Raw genomic sequence first — 15,439 nt, forward strand, 5'->3', positions numbered from 1 at the left:
AAAGCAAGACACTCTTCTTGTAAGATTCCTAAATGAAAGACATAATTTTAATAAATATTATTCTTTATCACTTAAAAGTAATAATACATTTTAAAATGTATTAATGGCTCGCTGCTTAGATGTCCCATTCAGTGTTTCAGCCTACTGAGACTTCTGCTTCAATCCCCCATCATAGTCAGACAAAACCATTTACGGGTCAAGGATTTTATTATTTCTTTACAAGAAGAAGTACATTATTTAAAGGGACAGCTGTGGGTGCCTTTTGCAGGCATGGCCACATCTCACAATGTAATGATTGTGACTAGGAAAAAGGATACAGTGATATATACTCTATAGACCACCTAAGAAATGCTAAATAATATGTTTTAATGTGTGTTTAATTTTAAAACTAAATCACTTGCCATGAAGCTGGTTTTAGTGAAAACACAAGGGAATCTGGATTACAAAATACAAATAGACGTAATTGCATAAAATATAGTAAAGATAAACATTTAATGTTACTGTACTTATGCACACAATGGTTGACATTTCTATATTTGTTTGATTAATAATTTCAGGCCATACGAAACAAGAGGAATTTGTTTGTTGAGACCATCACCTGCATCTGAAGATTCCCAATGGTTAAATCTGACTGTCTTCTGCTGTCATCCACGTTTTTGTTTTTCTTTCTGACACCACGGAAGTGCTTCTTTTTAGGTCGATAAGGAATCTAATAAACGTTACAAAAATATTATTAACTTTTTTTTCTTCATACGTGCTTGCTCAGTGGAAAAAAAAACACTGTCATTGACATTTTAGTAAAATAGGCAACATTCGTGTTTTTAATAATAAAGAACTGCTTAAACTATCTACAAACTTCTTCAAGTGCACAAGGTTATTTGAAAGCAAATTTACTCATATTTTTGGATTGAGAGGGGTAGCAATCTAACGTGTACTTACACATTTTCCTCAGTGCAGCATGGATTCATTAATTTGCATTGTATTGCTAAACAAACGGTTGCACATTACAAAAATGCAAAACTGACTTTCCCTTTTATGGCCATTGAAATTAGAATGTGACGCTAACTAACTTTGCCCTATTTTTAGGCCGAGTCTGAGCCAGTGTGCGAGCGTTGCTCTGGCGATCTGTTGTAGGTAGAGTATGGAGGAGAAGCCCCGCCCATATTTTTCATTGGCTTGTATCTTTGTCCTTCGTAAATGCTGGCTTCTGATATCTTAATAGGCTTGGTAGTCCCTCCTTAGTACGGCCATGTGGTTATTTGTAACGTCCCATGGCTACTGGCCCCTTTACTTAGGTGTTACATGGTAGACGATGTTTAGTCTGTAAGCACTACTTTTATTAATGAGTTTCACATTAGTAAAGCTCCTATGGTGTGCATGTGTGGTGACACTTCACCCATGAGGTACGTGCCAAGCACTTGTTGACACAATGCACACTTTGCGTCTTTCAATATATTTATTACATTATGAAGTGTAGGACCTTACCAAGGGATTTTGCACACTACATACATTCACTCCAAAAATAAAAGGCATAGGTAAAAAACATTGGACAACGTCAATAGCTCTAACTCACAAATGTGAAACCTATTTGCATTGCAAATGCTTGTTAAAAGTCTTTGTCATCTTAATGACCATTGATTCTAGACTGCTTGTGATCAGCCAGTGTGCAACCTTTACAGCTGAAATGTTTTCAGGTACTGGCCGCGAAGTCTGGCGGACCTTGTATGGTCGCAAGTGAAGACACAGGATGTACATGAATGGCAATACTTTATTTCTTGTAAACTGTTTACAAGTGACCATTGCCAGAGGAGCTAGTCGGAGACTTCTTTTAAGGAACACTTTGAAAAAACAATGTTTTGCATTTGAGAATGAAAACACAAGGATGATAGTCTGCTGTTCCTTGCAGGCCACCATTACAGTGTTTGTAGCCAATCCCAGGGGTCTCAAATAGTTGGCTGCCTAATAAGCATTCATTCCGCTGGTTGCTCGGCGATGTCCTGAGACTCAAGATTTTGCGATGTGACCTATCCGTACACAAGTCTCCTTGAAAAAATACAGACAGGTTGAAAATAAGTAGATGGATAATTTGAGACCACTATTTATGACCTGTCTGCACTTACATTGGGCAATCGTCTCTTAAAATCTTAGCTACGCCCTAATATGAGGGAGATATACTTTTGATGTGGCTTCTCAATAGACACTTACTTTTAAAAGTTCTCACATTTCTGGGTTTAGTAATACGTAATGAATCCGTTGTTTTTGTAGAGTTCTCACATAATCAGGAGCATGCTACAGAGCACTAATGAAAAGAGAACATGTTCACACACTTCTGTGGTCACCTAGCCCACATCTCCACCCCAGTGGCATCTCCCCAACTAAGGCAGAGGAGCGTCGCCCCACTGCTTAGCAGCAGTGAAAGAAAGGAAAAATAAAATGATAAAAAACATAATTTTATTTGTTTGTGCTGCAGCGTTTTGGCTGGGCGGGCGTGGCGGCTCTGCTTGGCACACAGAGCAGGCCAGGGGAGGAGTGGTGGGAGCACTGTAAGAGTGCATGACGTTTTGGCCAACTGTCTCGGTCAGGTCAAAGCGGCATGCGCACTTAGCATGTTCTCCAGCCAGGCTGCATTACAGCCTGGATGGAGATCCTGCCCAGGCCCCCATTCCCTGGCTGAGTGCCAAACCGCAGTGTTCAGACCCAATTACACAGCTGCATTGCAGCGTTGTGATTGGCTCAGGGGAGCCTGAGTGCTACCTGTTTCCTATCAATCCCGGACGCGCAGGAGAGACTACGTGGGAGAGACGCGGCAACAAGGTAAGTTGTTTTTGTTTTGTTATCATACACCCCCTTACTCCTTTCCCCTGCCCTGCCACCCCCAATCCATGCTGGCCGCCATTGCTCCACCCTCACAGGGTCTGTGAATAATTCACAAAATGCTTTGCATGGTGCAATGGCGGGTGCAACAGAAATGTTGAGGTCACTGTAGCCAATCTCATTGCAGATGTTTGTGAACTGTCCACAGACCAGCTGCTGACCAATCACAGTCCATGAACAACAAAAATACAATGGGTAAAGAAACGCTATACCCCAATCAAATATGTTTTACATTTAAAAATGAGTTTCGAAAACAGTTTGCAAATGTTTTGCAAACCACAAATCTATGGGGGGTGGTCATATAGGATAATTCTACCAATAATACATTTTATTTTCATTTTAACTTTCAAACGTTTCTCACAAACTTGATGGGTCTATAATTCATTGTCCTGTCTTGTATGAGTAAAGAACTTAATTGAAGGAAACATGAGTCATCTTGTCAGATTAAAAATAGATTGAAAACTTTCTGAAGAAACAAAAAATATTGAAATATAAATTCAAGCATGAAGAATGATGATGATGTTAATCAATCAATTTAGTTTATCAGTTAAGAAAAACCATAAACATAGAAACATACATTATTATAATTTATCAAAGCAGTAAAATAATAATTATAAAAGCCCATTAGGGGCGAGAAGTTAAGTGTATCAATCAGGCCTTAACAGCGGGTAATGAGAAATATAATTAAAACTTATATCAAGAGGGGGAAGCCGAGTGTTTAAAAGGATGTTACCTTTCCCCTCTTAGTACAGCAGATTTCAAAATAGTGTGCCACAATACCAACTGTGGGCAAAGCAATAAAGTGCACAATGCAGTAGATCAATACAGATACCCACAGAGAATGCTACCGGGTCTCCAGCCTGAACAACAAACCCTTGTCCTTCTAAATTTCACAATCGAGACATAACACAATTGAAACATAACGTGGATTTGTAAAGCAATCAATCGATCAATCAGGGGTTTATAAAGCACGCTACTCACCCAGGAGGGTCTCAAGGCACTGGGGGGGGAGGGGTGCAGTTCCGGATCAGTCGAAAAGCCAAGCCCTGAGGTTCTTCCTGAAGGTGTGCATAGTGGGGGAGCATCTGATGTTGACTGGGAGCTCATTCCATGTCTTTGCTGTGACGTAGGAGAAGGCTATTCCGCCTGCTCCGGTTCTGCGGATGCGTGGGGTCTCTGCCAGGGCGAGGTCGGCGGAGCGGAGGTTCCTTTTGGGTACGTGGAAGGAGACTCTTTCGTTGAGGTATTTGGGTCTGATGGTGTGGAGGGATTTGTAGGCGTGGGTGAGTAGCTTGAAGGTTACTCTCTTCTCGATGGGGAGCCAGTGGAGGTCTTGTAGGTGTGGGGTCATGTGCTCGTGTCGAGGGGTTCCAAGGACGAGTATGGCTGCGGTGTTCTGGATGGTTTGGAGCTTGTGTAGCAGGGTTTTGTTGATTCCGGCATAAAGGGCGTTACAGTATTCCGGTCTGCTAGTTACGAGTGCATGGGTGATGGTCTTTCTGCATTCGTGGGGGATCCACTTGAAGGTCTTGCGGAGGATGTGGAGGGAGTTGAAGCAGGTTGAGGCGACAGCGTTGATCTGGTGGGTCATGGTGAAGCGTTCACTGCAACAGGTATCTTGGTGCTGAACAACAGATGTTTATTGTTACCCATTGGTACTCATTTTATTGACCTCAGAATGATGAAAGGCTGAGTGAAGTCACCAGGATTTGAACCTGTGACCATGAGGTCAAACACAGGCCCCTACAGTGGACCATTAGTCCACAAGCGACCCGGCCCTGTCACCCTGTCACCCATGCATGTCATCCACTGCGTGCCCTTACCACCGAACCTAGACCTCCTAGTGCTTCCCGCACTGTCGAACTCTGAACCTCACCCTAGGGCCCACCTCACATGTCAACCCAGCCCCGCCATCACGCTTCCAGCACATAACACCAGAAACGTCCCTAAACCCTTAACCTCCTGCTACCGGCCTACCGTAACACCCGCTAGGGTTCACAACACTAATATGGAAATGCCTAATATGGCCCAGAACTCTGGTCGAGTTAGCCCCTCCACTTGGTTGCAATTTCAGTCAGACGAAACCGCTCCCACCCTTTTGGCCCCCTGCCCGCAAGATCTCCCCTCTCATAGGGAGGCGGATCGACCTAGCCCCCATCACTCCATCCCAATAGCTCGCCTGCTACCAGCCCTCAGCCCGCCTGAACCCACCTCTAGGCTACCTGCACATACCATCAGAACTGCTCCCTGGCAACTGGCCCCCGATCTACCAGAACATACCTCTCTTAGAGATATTGATATTCTCCACCGTAGATCCTCCGAGTTAACACTGAGCATCCACAAATTGATTCTGGACCTAAAGCAGCTCCTTCACATCACTGAACTCTCCTTCTCGAATCTATGGCTCTCACAGAATGCGACCCACATCCCCCTCACAAAGTCCCTCTTTCACCCTCTACCACTATCCCTGAGACACTTGCGCCCATGCAAGCAACCCTGCCACCTCTCTGAGGAGGAAATTCTTGCTATCCACCACACCTACAAACCCACCCCTGACACGATTAATCCCTCAGAACTCACGGAGGAAGAAGTGGCTGACCTCCTCAGTAACTACGACTCTGCCTTGACAACCCCATGCCCCTTAGACCTGAGGGGAGAACACCCTATCTGCACGGTTACAACCAATCCTAACAGATCTGCTACCATCCACATCAGAGGGGTGGTCAATAGCAACCTAGCTAAAGTTCCCACCTCTGTTTCTACCTTCGACACCCACGGCTACTCCTACCCCTCCCTAGCCGGCCTCCTAATAAACTGCCGATCAGCTGTAAAGCATGCATCTGAAGTCGCCGACCTCATCCTGAGTCATAAATTGGACCTACCGATCTTGACTGAATCTTGGCTCAAGGATTCCTCATCGCCCTACCTAGACCTCTTAGTACCGCCCAACTATAACATCGTAAGTATGGACAGGCACTCAAAGAAAAAAGGGGGTGACATTGCCTGTATCTACCGCTCCAACCTCCTTGTTACAAAACTGCCAGTGGACCCCATGGACTCCTGCGAATACCTCGCACTCGCCATCTCCAACAACACCTCACAGCTTTGCAAACTTCACATCTTTTACCACCCCCCTGGCAAGAACGACACCTTTACGGACCTCCTCATGGAAATCATCACAGCCAAGGTGTCTCCAAACTCCAGTGACTTTTCCCTTGGCGACTTTAACTTGCATTGGAACGATCCTAAGGACCCTCAGGTCAATGCCATCAGAGACTTCTTGGCCGATCAAGCCCTTATCCAAGCCTGCTCCCTCCCTACTCATTCGAAAGGTGCCACCCTAGACTGGATCATTGCTAAGGAATCAGCTGTCAAACTTATCTCCATTGATCCTTGTGATTGGTCTGATCACCACGCCATCACCTTCCTCCTGCCCATCACCCACAAATCATGGACACCTCAACCCGTGATTCCCAAACGATGGGTTAGGGGCACCAAGAACCTTGACCACGAGAAACTGGCAGTGCGTTGTGAGTCTAACCCCCCCCCCGCAATGCACATCGGTCGCCAACCTAGCGGACCATTACTCCTCCAACATATCCGTCATTCTCGATGACCTGGCACCTATAAAATGAAAAAGAACCCAGATCAAAGACAGAAATCCCTGGTTCAGCGGATCCCTCAACAAGGAGAGGAGATCCCTATGACAGACTGAATGAATCTGGAAACAACACCCATCTGCAGCACATCTAAAACTTCTCCGACAGGCCAGAAATGCCTACTGTTAGACCTGTCAGCCCTTTGGGTGGTCCCTCCTCTCCATTATTTATTTTGTCCCACTTTTGCCTCAAACCCTGTCTGAATTTTTCCTTTTTGGGAACCACCAGACTTTTTAGTATTGATGCAGATTCAGGGAGCCATTTTATCTACCCCTGGAACTTCTGTCTGAGGGCCTGGAGCACAAAATGGTGGCCACCTGTGACATCACCAGCACCCACTGGAACCTACTAGAACCTTCTGCAACATTCTGGAGCCCTGTGACAGTTGGAGGCGGTTTAGAATGTTGGGAAGCTAAGACAGAGAGTTGGCAGTTGGAGCTGGCAGTTGGCACCTGACTGGTGAGGAGTGAGCAGCAGAAACCTGAAGGAGGAAGGAGTGAGGCAGCAGGGGTGGAAACTTGTGCCTGGAGTGGGGTCCATAAACCCACCCTTGATACTAGTCCCTACTGACTGAGCCCAGCCTGAAGCCCTGTGTGGGAAGAAGCAAGAAAAACCATCTTAAGGACCTGGACAGCAGGAACAGGCCTTAGAATCCAAGAACAGCAAGATCCTGACCTGGATACTGGTTTCCCTGGAGTCCGACGTCGAGAAGCCTGAGACCCGGAGCCCGAGGTGGAGAAGCGGCGCTGACTGGAAAAGCAGACGTCGTACCCGGAGCCGCCAGAGGTCGAGAGAGGGCGCCGACGGAGGTCGTAGAGAGTACCAGAGGTTGAGGAGGAAGTCACCCGAGGTCGAGTGAGCGGCGTCGACGGGGGAGTGAAGTCCGCCCTCCGGAGTCGCCGGAGACCGAGGTGAAGCGTGCCGGAGGTCGGGAGTGAGGTCGCACTCCGGAGTCGCCGGAACCTGAGGAGAGGAGCACCGGAGGTCGGGAGTGGGGATCGCACTCCGGAGCCGCCGGAAGTCGACATCGAGCCAAGGCCGGCCGACGTCATCGAACCTGAGGTCGCCATCGGACCGGAGCCGCCCGAAGTCGACATCGAGCCAAGACTGCCCGGCGTCATCGAATCGGAGGTCGAGATCGAGCCGAGGCCGCCGACATCGATCCGGAACCGCCTGCCGGCGTCGTCAAGAACTGACATTGTGCCGAGGCCGCCGACATCGAACCGGAACCGCCTCACGGCGTCGACACGACTCCAGCGGCGTCGGAGCTTCAGAAAAAGGGCAGTAAGTGGAATAGAGGGCGCCTAAGGCCCTGTGGAATCCTAAGAGACTACTCTAGGGGTTAGAGAGGTGCTGGAACCAGCTTGACTGTGCCAGGGGTGAGCTGAGACTAATTCTGAGGGGTTGTGTAGAGTGAGAGATCCAGGTCTCTAGTATTCCCCCCTTGATCTACCTCAGTTTAGGCCTCAGCCTCGTCCAAGCCAGGGAGTAGACACCCTCAAGCCATCCACATAACTACAAGCTGTGCCTGGGCCAAATCAGCCCATAGAAATCTAAATGTGATCTGATTCTAGAAGTGTCACTGTCAGCTTTTAATTATTTATTGAGAGCACTGTATTTATTGTATTTAACCTATTTATTGCTTCACTGTATTTATTGTTCCACAGTATTTATTGTCGCACAATATTTATTGGTTTACAGCATTTATTGCCTCAGAATATTTAATTGCCTGTATGTATTGCACTTATATTTATGCCTTAATTATTTATGATCACCCCTATTTATTGAATCATTAAGCCAGTATTTATTTGACCTGCACTATTTAAAAAGCCTTGTATATTGCGATTGTGTTATTATTTATCTAATCAGCAACTAAGAGAAAAAGAAGATAAAGAGAAATATTTTCATAATTTTTACGGTGTAGAGTCGTTTTTGGAACGGATGCACGCATGGTTATTGTATGGGTATGTCGTATGCTTAGCACGGTGCCTGATTCCTGACCACTCGAGCCAAGCTACCACTGTGTATGTCCTGGAAAGACCCCGTTACCACCACCCTTCCCGGTGTAGGAGTGGAGTATTTTCTAACATAATTGGTGTTCAGTGGTGGGATAGAGCTGTGCCTACGTGTACTCAACAATAACTGTGGGTAGTCCATAGGCCTACACCGGGAGTTTTCTCAAAGCGGCCTTCCCAATTGTGAGTTTTTGTTTTTTCCAAATTTACTCTGGTGGTGGGAGGAGGTATTATATAAGGTACCCCCCTGCATAGTTACTGCAAATAACTGTCCTCTGACCTGAGTGGGCAAGATGGAGTTTGTACTGGAGAATTTAGAAACGTACACTGTGGCCCAACTCAGGGAGTTTTGTCAGCGAGAGGGGGTGTATTGTCCCCCAGGAGCAAAGAAGGGTGCACTCCAAACCAGCTTAAGGGCTTGGGGGGAGGCACGACGAGAAAGCAAGGCTGAGGAGGAGGACAGGGATAGAGAGCCCGACAGTGAGGGAGCTGGTTTGTACCAACCTGAGGTGGGGAACCTGTCAGCGGGGCCCAGGACACTTTCCAGGAAGGGCAGCAGTGCCTCTAGCGGTGGCTTGTCTGAAGTGGAGTTAACAGACCGGAGGGAGAAAAGACAGCTCACATGGGACTTAGCAAGGCTGGAGAAGGAGAAGGAGGAACAGAGGATGGCTCATGAGATAAGGCTGAAAGAGATAGATCTTCAGATCCTGAGAATCGGGGCACACCCTGTACCTAACGGTGGCAGCGAAGAACGAGAGTACACCAGGGAACCCAAACCCTACCTGCCAAAGGACATAGTAGCTAGCTATGGGGTGGGTGACGATATCGCCAAGTGGCTAGCGGCCTATGAGGTCTCGTTAAGGGCCCATGGAGTTCCAGAGAAGTACTGGGGAGCGGGATTGTACAAGTACATGCCTCCAGCTGGTAGGGATGCATTATTGGCCCTCGAGGAGGATGAGCAGACCCACTACCCCACCATGAAACTGGCGCTCATAAGAAAGTTTGGACTAACACCCAAAAAGTACAGACAGAAGTTCAGGGGTAGTCACAAACTGGGCACACAGAATTGGGTGGACTTCCTGGACTATGCAAAGAAGGCACTAGAGGGTTGGATTCAGGGCAGTGAAGTGAGGAACTACGAGGGGTTGTTTGATCTAGTACTGAAGGAACACCTGCTTGAGAAATGTTTCCCTGAACTGCGTCAACACCTGGTGGATAGCAAGCTGACCAGTCCCCGGAAGCTTGCTGAGGAGGCGGACATTTGGGCTAGTACCCGGGTGTCCACAAGGGGGACTGGAGGGGATACTCAAAAGGCCGGACAGGGCGCCCCCCAGAAGAAAGAGGGAGGGGAAAAGAAAAAGGAGTTCTCCAAAGGCCCCCAAAATAATTTCCAAGGAAAGGGAACAGGATTCACCCCTAGGGCTAACCCACCCAGCAACCCTAATCCTGGCCAGAGTCAGCAGCCAAGGGTTGTCCATTGCTACGAGTGCGGTGGCGTTGGACACTATAAAGGAGATCCGAAGTGCCCGAAACGACCACCCCCTCCCATTGGAGGAAAGACCCCCGGAGTAGCTAGTGCAGTGCTCGGGGAGGAGATGCCCTTAACTAAGGGAAGGGAGTGGGCGGGTGTCACTTTAGTGTCCCTGGGAGAACGGGAGATGGTTCCTAAGATCCAGGTGCCCGCAAATACCGTAAAGTATGGGCAGTGGGTCACCATCAACGGCCAAAGAGGGGAGGCTCTGAGAGACACAGGAGCCAGTATGACTATGATGCGTAGCCAACTGGTGTCTCCAGAGCAGGTAATTCCCGATGTACTCCACCCAGCCGCGATGGCTGACGGCAGAACAGGCCACTATCCAGTGGCCGAGGTTCCCTTTGAATGGGGGGGGGGGTTGCAGGTTCACTTCGAGTTGCCGTAAGCCCTGCCGTGCCAGTCGATTGTCTGCTGGGGAATGACATGGAGCACAATGCTTGGAAGGAGGTGGAATACCGGACTCATACTGAGATGCTGGGTACACCTGACTGGGCCTGTGTGAGCACAGGGTCCGCGACTACCCGGAGAGGGAGTTCGTTTCGGCTGGAGCCTGGAACAAAGGCCCAGCCAGCTGCCAGTCAAGGGAAGAACCGAGGACAGGAGGAGCCTGCCTCGGCGTCCACACCCCGTAGGACGGATAGGCCACCGGAGGTGGTGGACCAGGAGTCTGCGGTGGGGGATGTTACCAAACTGGAGGACCTACCCATCCCGGCCGAGTGATTGATTGATTGATTGATTGGGGTACTTATAGAGCGCAACTATCACCCTACGGGCATCTTGGCGCTTGCATTGGGAACCCGTCCTGGTTTTTCCCTGTAAGATAACCCGTACTGGGCATCCCCAAGGTGAAAGCCAGGCATCCCGCCGCGGGGGGCCGTTGTGGAGATTAAGCAGGCTTGTTGCCCAGAGCTGCATAGTGTGAACACGTGCTTAGAGTGGGCACCGAAGCGAGAATTATCGAGTCCGTGGACAATTGGGCTCTGGACCCTGCCGCGTCGGGAATCGAACCCAGGTCCCGGGCCTGATCTCTGCTTCAGGGTATGCCTCCTCTAACCAGTGAGCTACACTTCTCCACAGTGGCACGTGGAGGGAGGCCCGTCCAGGGAGGAATTCTGCCAGGGCCAGAGGGAGTGCCCTACCCTTGAGGGGCTGAGGCGACAGGCCGAAGCCCAGGCAGCAGGGAACGTTGAAGGGAACTACAGTGTTTACTGGGAGGATGGCCTCCTCTACAGTGAACCCAAGGCACCCCCTACACGGATCGTCACGAGCCTTGGTAGTCCCTCAACGTTATCGAGCCTTCCTTCTGGAGTTGGCTCACGAGATCCCATTGGCAGGACACCTGGGGCAAGACAAGACCTTCGCCCGTCTTGTCCCACACTTTTATTGGCCTCAAATGAAAGTGTCGTCCGATACCTACTGCCGGACATGTGTGTCTTGCCAAGCCAGTGGGAAAACAGGGGTGAAGCTGAAAGCTCCCCTGGAACCACTTCCTGTCGTTAGCACCCCCTTTGAAAGGGTGGGCATCGACATTGTGGGTCCGTTAGATCCGCCAACATCAGCTGGTCACAGGTTTATCCTGGTTCTGGTGGATCATGCCACACGGTACCCAGAGGCAATACCTCTGAGGACCATAACAGCACCTGTTGTGGCTAGGGCCCTGATGGGAATCTTTACCCGAGTGGGTTTTCCCAAGGAAGTTGTGTCCGACAGGGGGACCAACTTCATGTCAGCGTACATGCGGGCGATGTGGAAGGAGTGTGGAGTGACATACCGGTTCACCACTCCTTACCACCCCCAGACCAATGGTCTGGTGGAGAGGTTTAACAAAACCTTGAAAGGCATGATCAGAAGTCTGCCTGAAAGCCTGCGGAGGAAATGGGACGTCCTCCTACCCTGTCTACTCTTTTCTTACAGGGAAGTGCCACAGAAGGGAGTGGGCTTCAGCCCCTTCGAGCTTCTGTATGGGCACCCTGTACGTGGACCTCTCAACCTGGTGAGAGACGGATGGGAAAGAACTCCCAGAAAGCTTCCCCAGGACGTGGTGAGCTACATGCTGGCCTTCCGGAGCCAAATGGCTAAGTTGTGGAAGCAAGCTTCTGACAACTTGGAAGCCAGCCAAGCAGTGATGAAGGCGTGGTATGACCACAATGCTCACCCGGTGGAGTTGGAGCCTGGCCAGAAGGTGTGGGTGATCAAACCGGGAGAGCTTAGCGCCCTCCAGGATCGCTGGTCAGGACCCTTTGAGGTGTTGGAGAAGAAGGGTAAGGCTACCTACTTGGTGGATCTTAAAACCCCTCGTCAGCCCCTACGGGTGCTGCACGCCAACCGCCTCAAACCCCACCACGAGAGGCCCGAAGTCATCTTGATGATGGTGACTGACGGAGGAGAGGACGTGGAAAGCGAGCCTCTCCCTGATTTGTTTGCGTCTCAAGAGAAGGATGGGTCGGTGGAGGGAGTGATTCTCTCCCCATCTCTAACTCCTGAACAGCGGGAGGACTGCCGCCAGGTCCTGGGACAGTACTCTTCGTTGTTCTCCCTTGTCCCGGGTAGGACTCACCTGTGCGTCCATGACGTGGACACAGGAGACAGCCCACCTGTGAAGTCCAAGATCTACCGGATGTCAGACAAGGTGAAGGCCAGCATTAACAGTGAAGTCACTAAGATGCTGGAGCTAGGAGTGATCGAACCTTCTAGCAGCCCCTGGTCCAGTCCGGTGGTACTAGTACCAAAAGCTGCACCACCGGGTGCCCAACCGGAACTGAGGTTCTGTGTGGACTACCGGGGACTGAATTCAGTGACCAAAACTGATGCTCATCCGATCCCTAGGGCGGATGAATTGATTGACCGGCTGGGAGCTGCCCAATACCTAAGTACCTTTGATCTTACTTCTGGGTACTGGCAGATCTCTTTGACTGATGGAGCAAGGGAAAGGTCAGCCTTCTCCATGCCCAATGGCCACTACCAGTTCTGTGTGATGCCCTTTTGGGCTCAAGAACGCACCTGCCACGTTTCAGCGCCTGGTAAACCAGATCCTCACCGGAAGGGAGAGTTTCTCTGCTGCTTATCTGGATGACATAGCCGTCTTCAGTAACAGCTGGGAGGATCACTTGCATCACCTGCAAGCTGTTCTCCAGGCCCTGAGACAAGCTGGATTGACGATCAAGACCAGCAAGTGCCAGATCGGGCAGGGGTCGGTAGTGTACCTTGGACACTTGGTGGGTAGGGGAGCGGTGCAAACCCCTCCAGGCGAAGATCGAGGCCATCATGGCCTGGGAACCCCCCAAGACACAGACTGAGGTCCGAGCTTTTCTGGGCCTCACGGGATACTACCGCCGCTTCGTGAAGGGGTACGGTACCATCGTAGCCCCCCTCACGGAGCTTACGTCCAAGAAACAACCTCGACGGGTAGTCTGGACGGAAGCTCGCCAGCAGGCCTTTGTGAGATTGAAGAAAGCCATGTGTGAGGCCCCGGTCTTAAGGGCCCCAGACTTTTCCAAGGAGTTCATTGCCCAGACGGATGCATCAGAACATGGCATTGGGGCAGTGTTATCGCAACTCAATGAAGAGGGTCTGGATCAACCCGTGGTCTTCCTATCCCGGAAACTACTTCCCAGGGAACAGAAGTGGAGTGCAATAGAGCGTGAAGCTTTTGCAGTGGTATGGGCTCTGAAGAAGTTGCGGCCATACCTGTTTGGCTCGCACTTCCTGGTTCAGACCGACCACAGACCCCTTCGTTGGCTGATGCAGATGAAGGGGGAGAATCCCAAGTTGTTGAGGTGGTCTATTTCCCTACAGGGAATGGACTTTCAGGTGGAACATCGGCCTGGAGTGGACCACGCCAATGCAGACGGTCTCTCAAGGTATTTCCGCCTTAGTGATGAGAACTCCCAAGGGGTTGGGTAGCTCTCCCCACTTTCAGCTGGGGGGGACGCGTGTTAGACCTGTCAGCCCTTTGGGTGGTCCCTCCTCTCCATTATTTATTTTGTCCCACTTTTGCCTCAAACCCTGTCTGAATTTTTCCTTTTTGGGAACCACCAGACTTTTTAGTATTGATGCAGATTCAGGGAGCCATTTTATCTACCCCTGGAACTTCTGTCTGAGGGCCTGGAGCACAAAATGGTGGCCACCTGTGACATCACCAGCACCCACTGGAACCTACTAGAACCTTCTGCAACATTCTGGAGCCCTGTGACAGTTGGAGGCGGTTTAGAATGTTGGGAAGCTAAGACAGAGAGTTGGCAGTTGGAGCTGGCAGTTGGCACCTGACTGGTGAGGAGTGAGCAGCAGAAACCTGAAGGAGGAAGGAGTGAGGCAGCAGGGGTGGAAACTTGCGCCTGGAGTGGGGTCCATAAACCCACCCTTGATACTAGTCCCTACTGACTGAGCCCAGCCTGAAGCCCTGTGTGGGAAGAAGCAAGAAAAACCATCTTAAGGACCTGGACAGCAGGAACAGGCCTTAGAATCCAAGAACAGCAAGATCCTGACCTGGATACTGGTTTCCCTGGAGTCCGACGTCGAGAAGCCTGAGACCCGGAGCCCGAGGTGGAGAAGCGGCGCTGACTGGAAAAGCAGACGTCGTACCCGGAGCCGCCAGAGGTCGAGAGAGGGCGCCGACGGAGGTCGTAGAGAGTACCAGAGGTCAAGGAGGAAGTCACCCGAGGTCGAGTGAGCGGCGTCGACGGGGGAGTGAAGTCCGCCCTCCGGAGTCGCCGGAGACCGAGGTGAAGCGTGCCGGAGGTCGGGAGTGAGGTCGCACTCCGGAGTCGCCGGAACCTGAGGAGAGGAGCACCGGAGGTCGGGAGTGGGGATCGCACTCCGGAGCCGCCGGAAGTCGACATCGAGCCAAGGCCGGCCGACGTCATCGAACCTGAGGTCGCCATCGGACCGGAGCCGCCCGAAGTCGACATCGAGCCAAGACTGCCCGACGTCATCGAATCGGAGGTCGAGATCGAGCCGAGGCCGCCGACATCGATCCGGAACCGCCTGCCGGCGTCGTCAAGAACTGACATTGTGCCGAGGCCGCCGACATCGAACCGGAACCGCCTCACGGCGTCGACACGACTCCAGCGGCGTCGGAGCTTCAGAAAAAGGGCAGTAAGTGGAATAGAGGGCGCCTAAGGCCCTGTGGAATCCTAAGAGACTACTCTAGGGGTTAGAGAGGTGCTGGAACCAGCTTGACTGTGCCAGGGGTGAGCTGAGACTAATTCAGAGGGGTTGTGTAGAGTGAGAGATCCAGGTCTCTAGTATTCCCCCCTTGATCTACCTCAGTTTAGGCCTCAGCCTTGTCCAAGCTAGGGAGTAGACACCCTCAAGCCATCCACATAACTACAAGCTGTGCCTGGGCCAAATCAGCCCAT

General features: G+C 50.6%; 1 protein-coding gene across 1 annotated transcript in view; it reads right to left on the reverse strand.

The window, feature by feature from the left end:
- The window catches only part of C9H3orf49 (chromosome 9 C3orf49 homolog), a 90,079-nt gene that overhangs the window by 36,016 nt on the left and 38,624 nt on the right, over positions 1-15,439 (reverse strand). Inside the window, exon 4 of the mRNA XM_085624704.1 lies at positions 599-709. Coding sequence (XP_085480830.1) covers positions 599-709 — 111 coding nt within the window. The remainder of the gene's footprint in view (positions 1-598; positions 710-15,439) is intronic.

The sequence above is a fragment of the Triturus cristatus genome, chromosome 9 (assembly GCF_964204655.1).
Source record: "Triturus cristatus chromosome 9, aTriCri1.1, whole genome shotgun sequence".
NCBI lineage: Eukaryota > Metazoa > Chordata > Amphibia > Caudata > Salamandridae > Triturus > Triturus cristatus.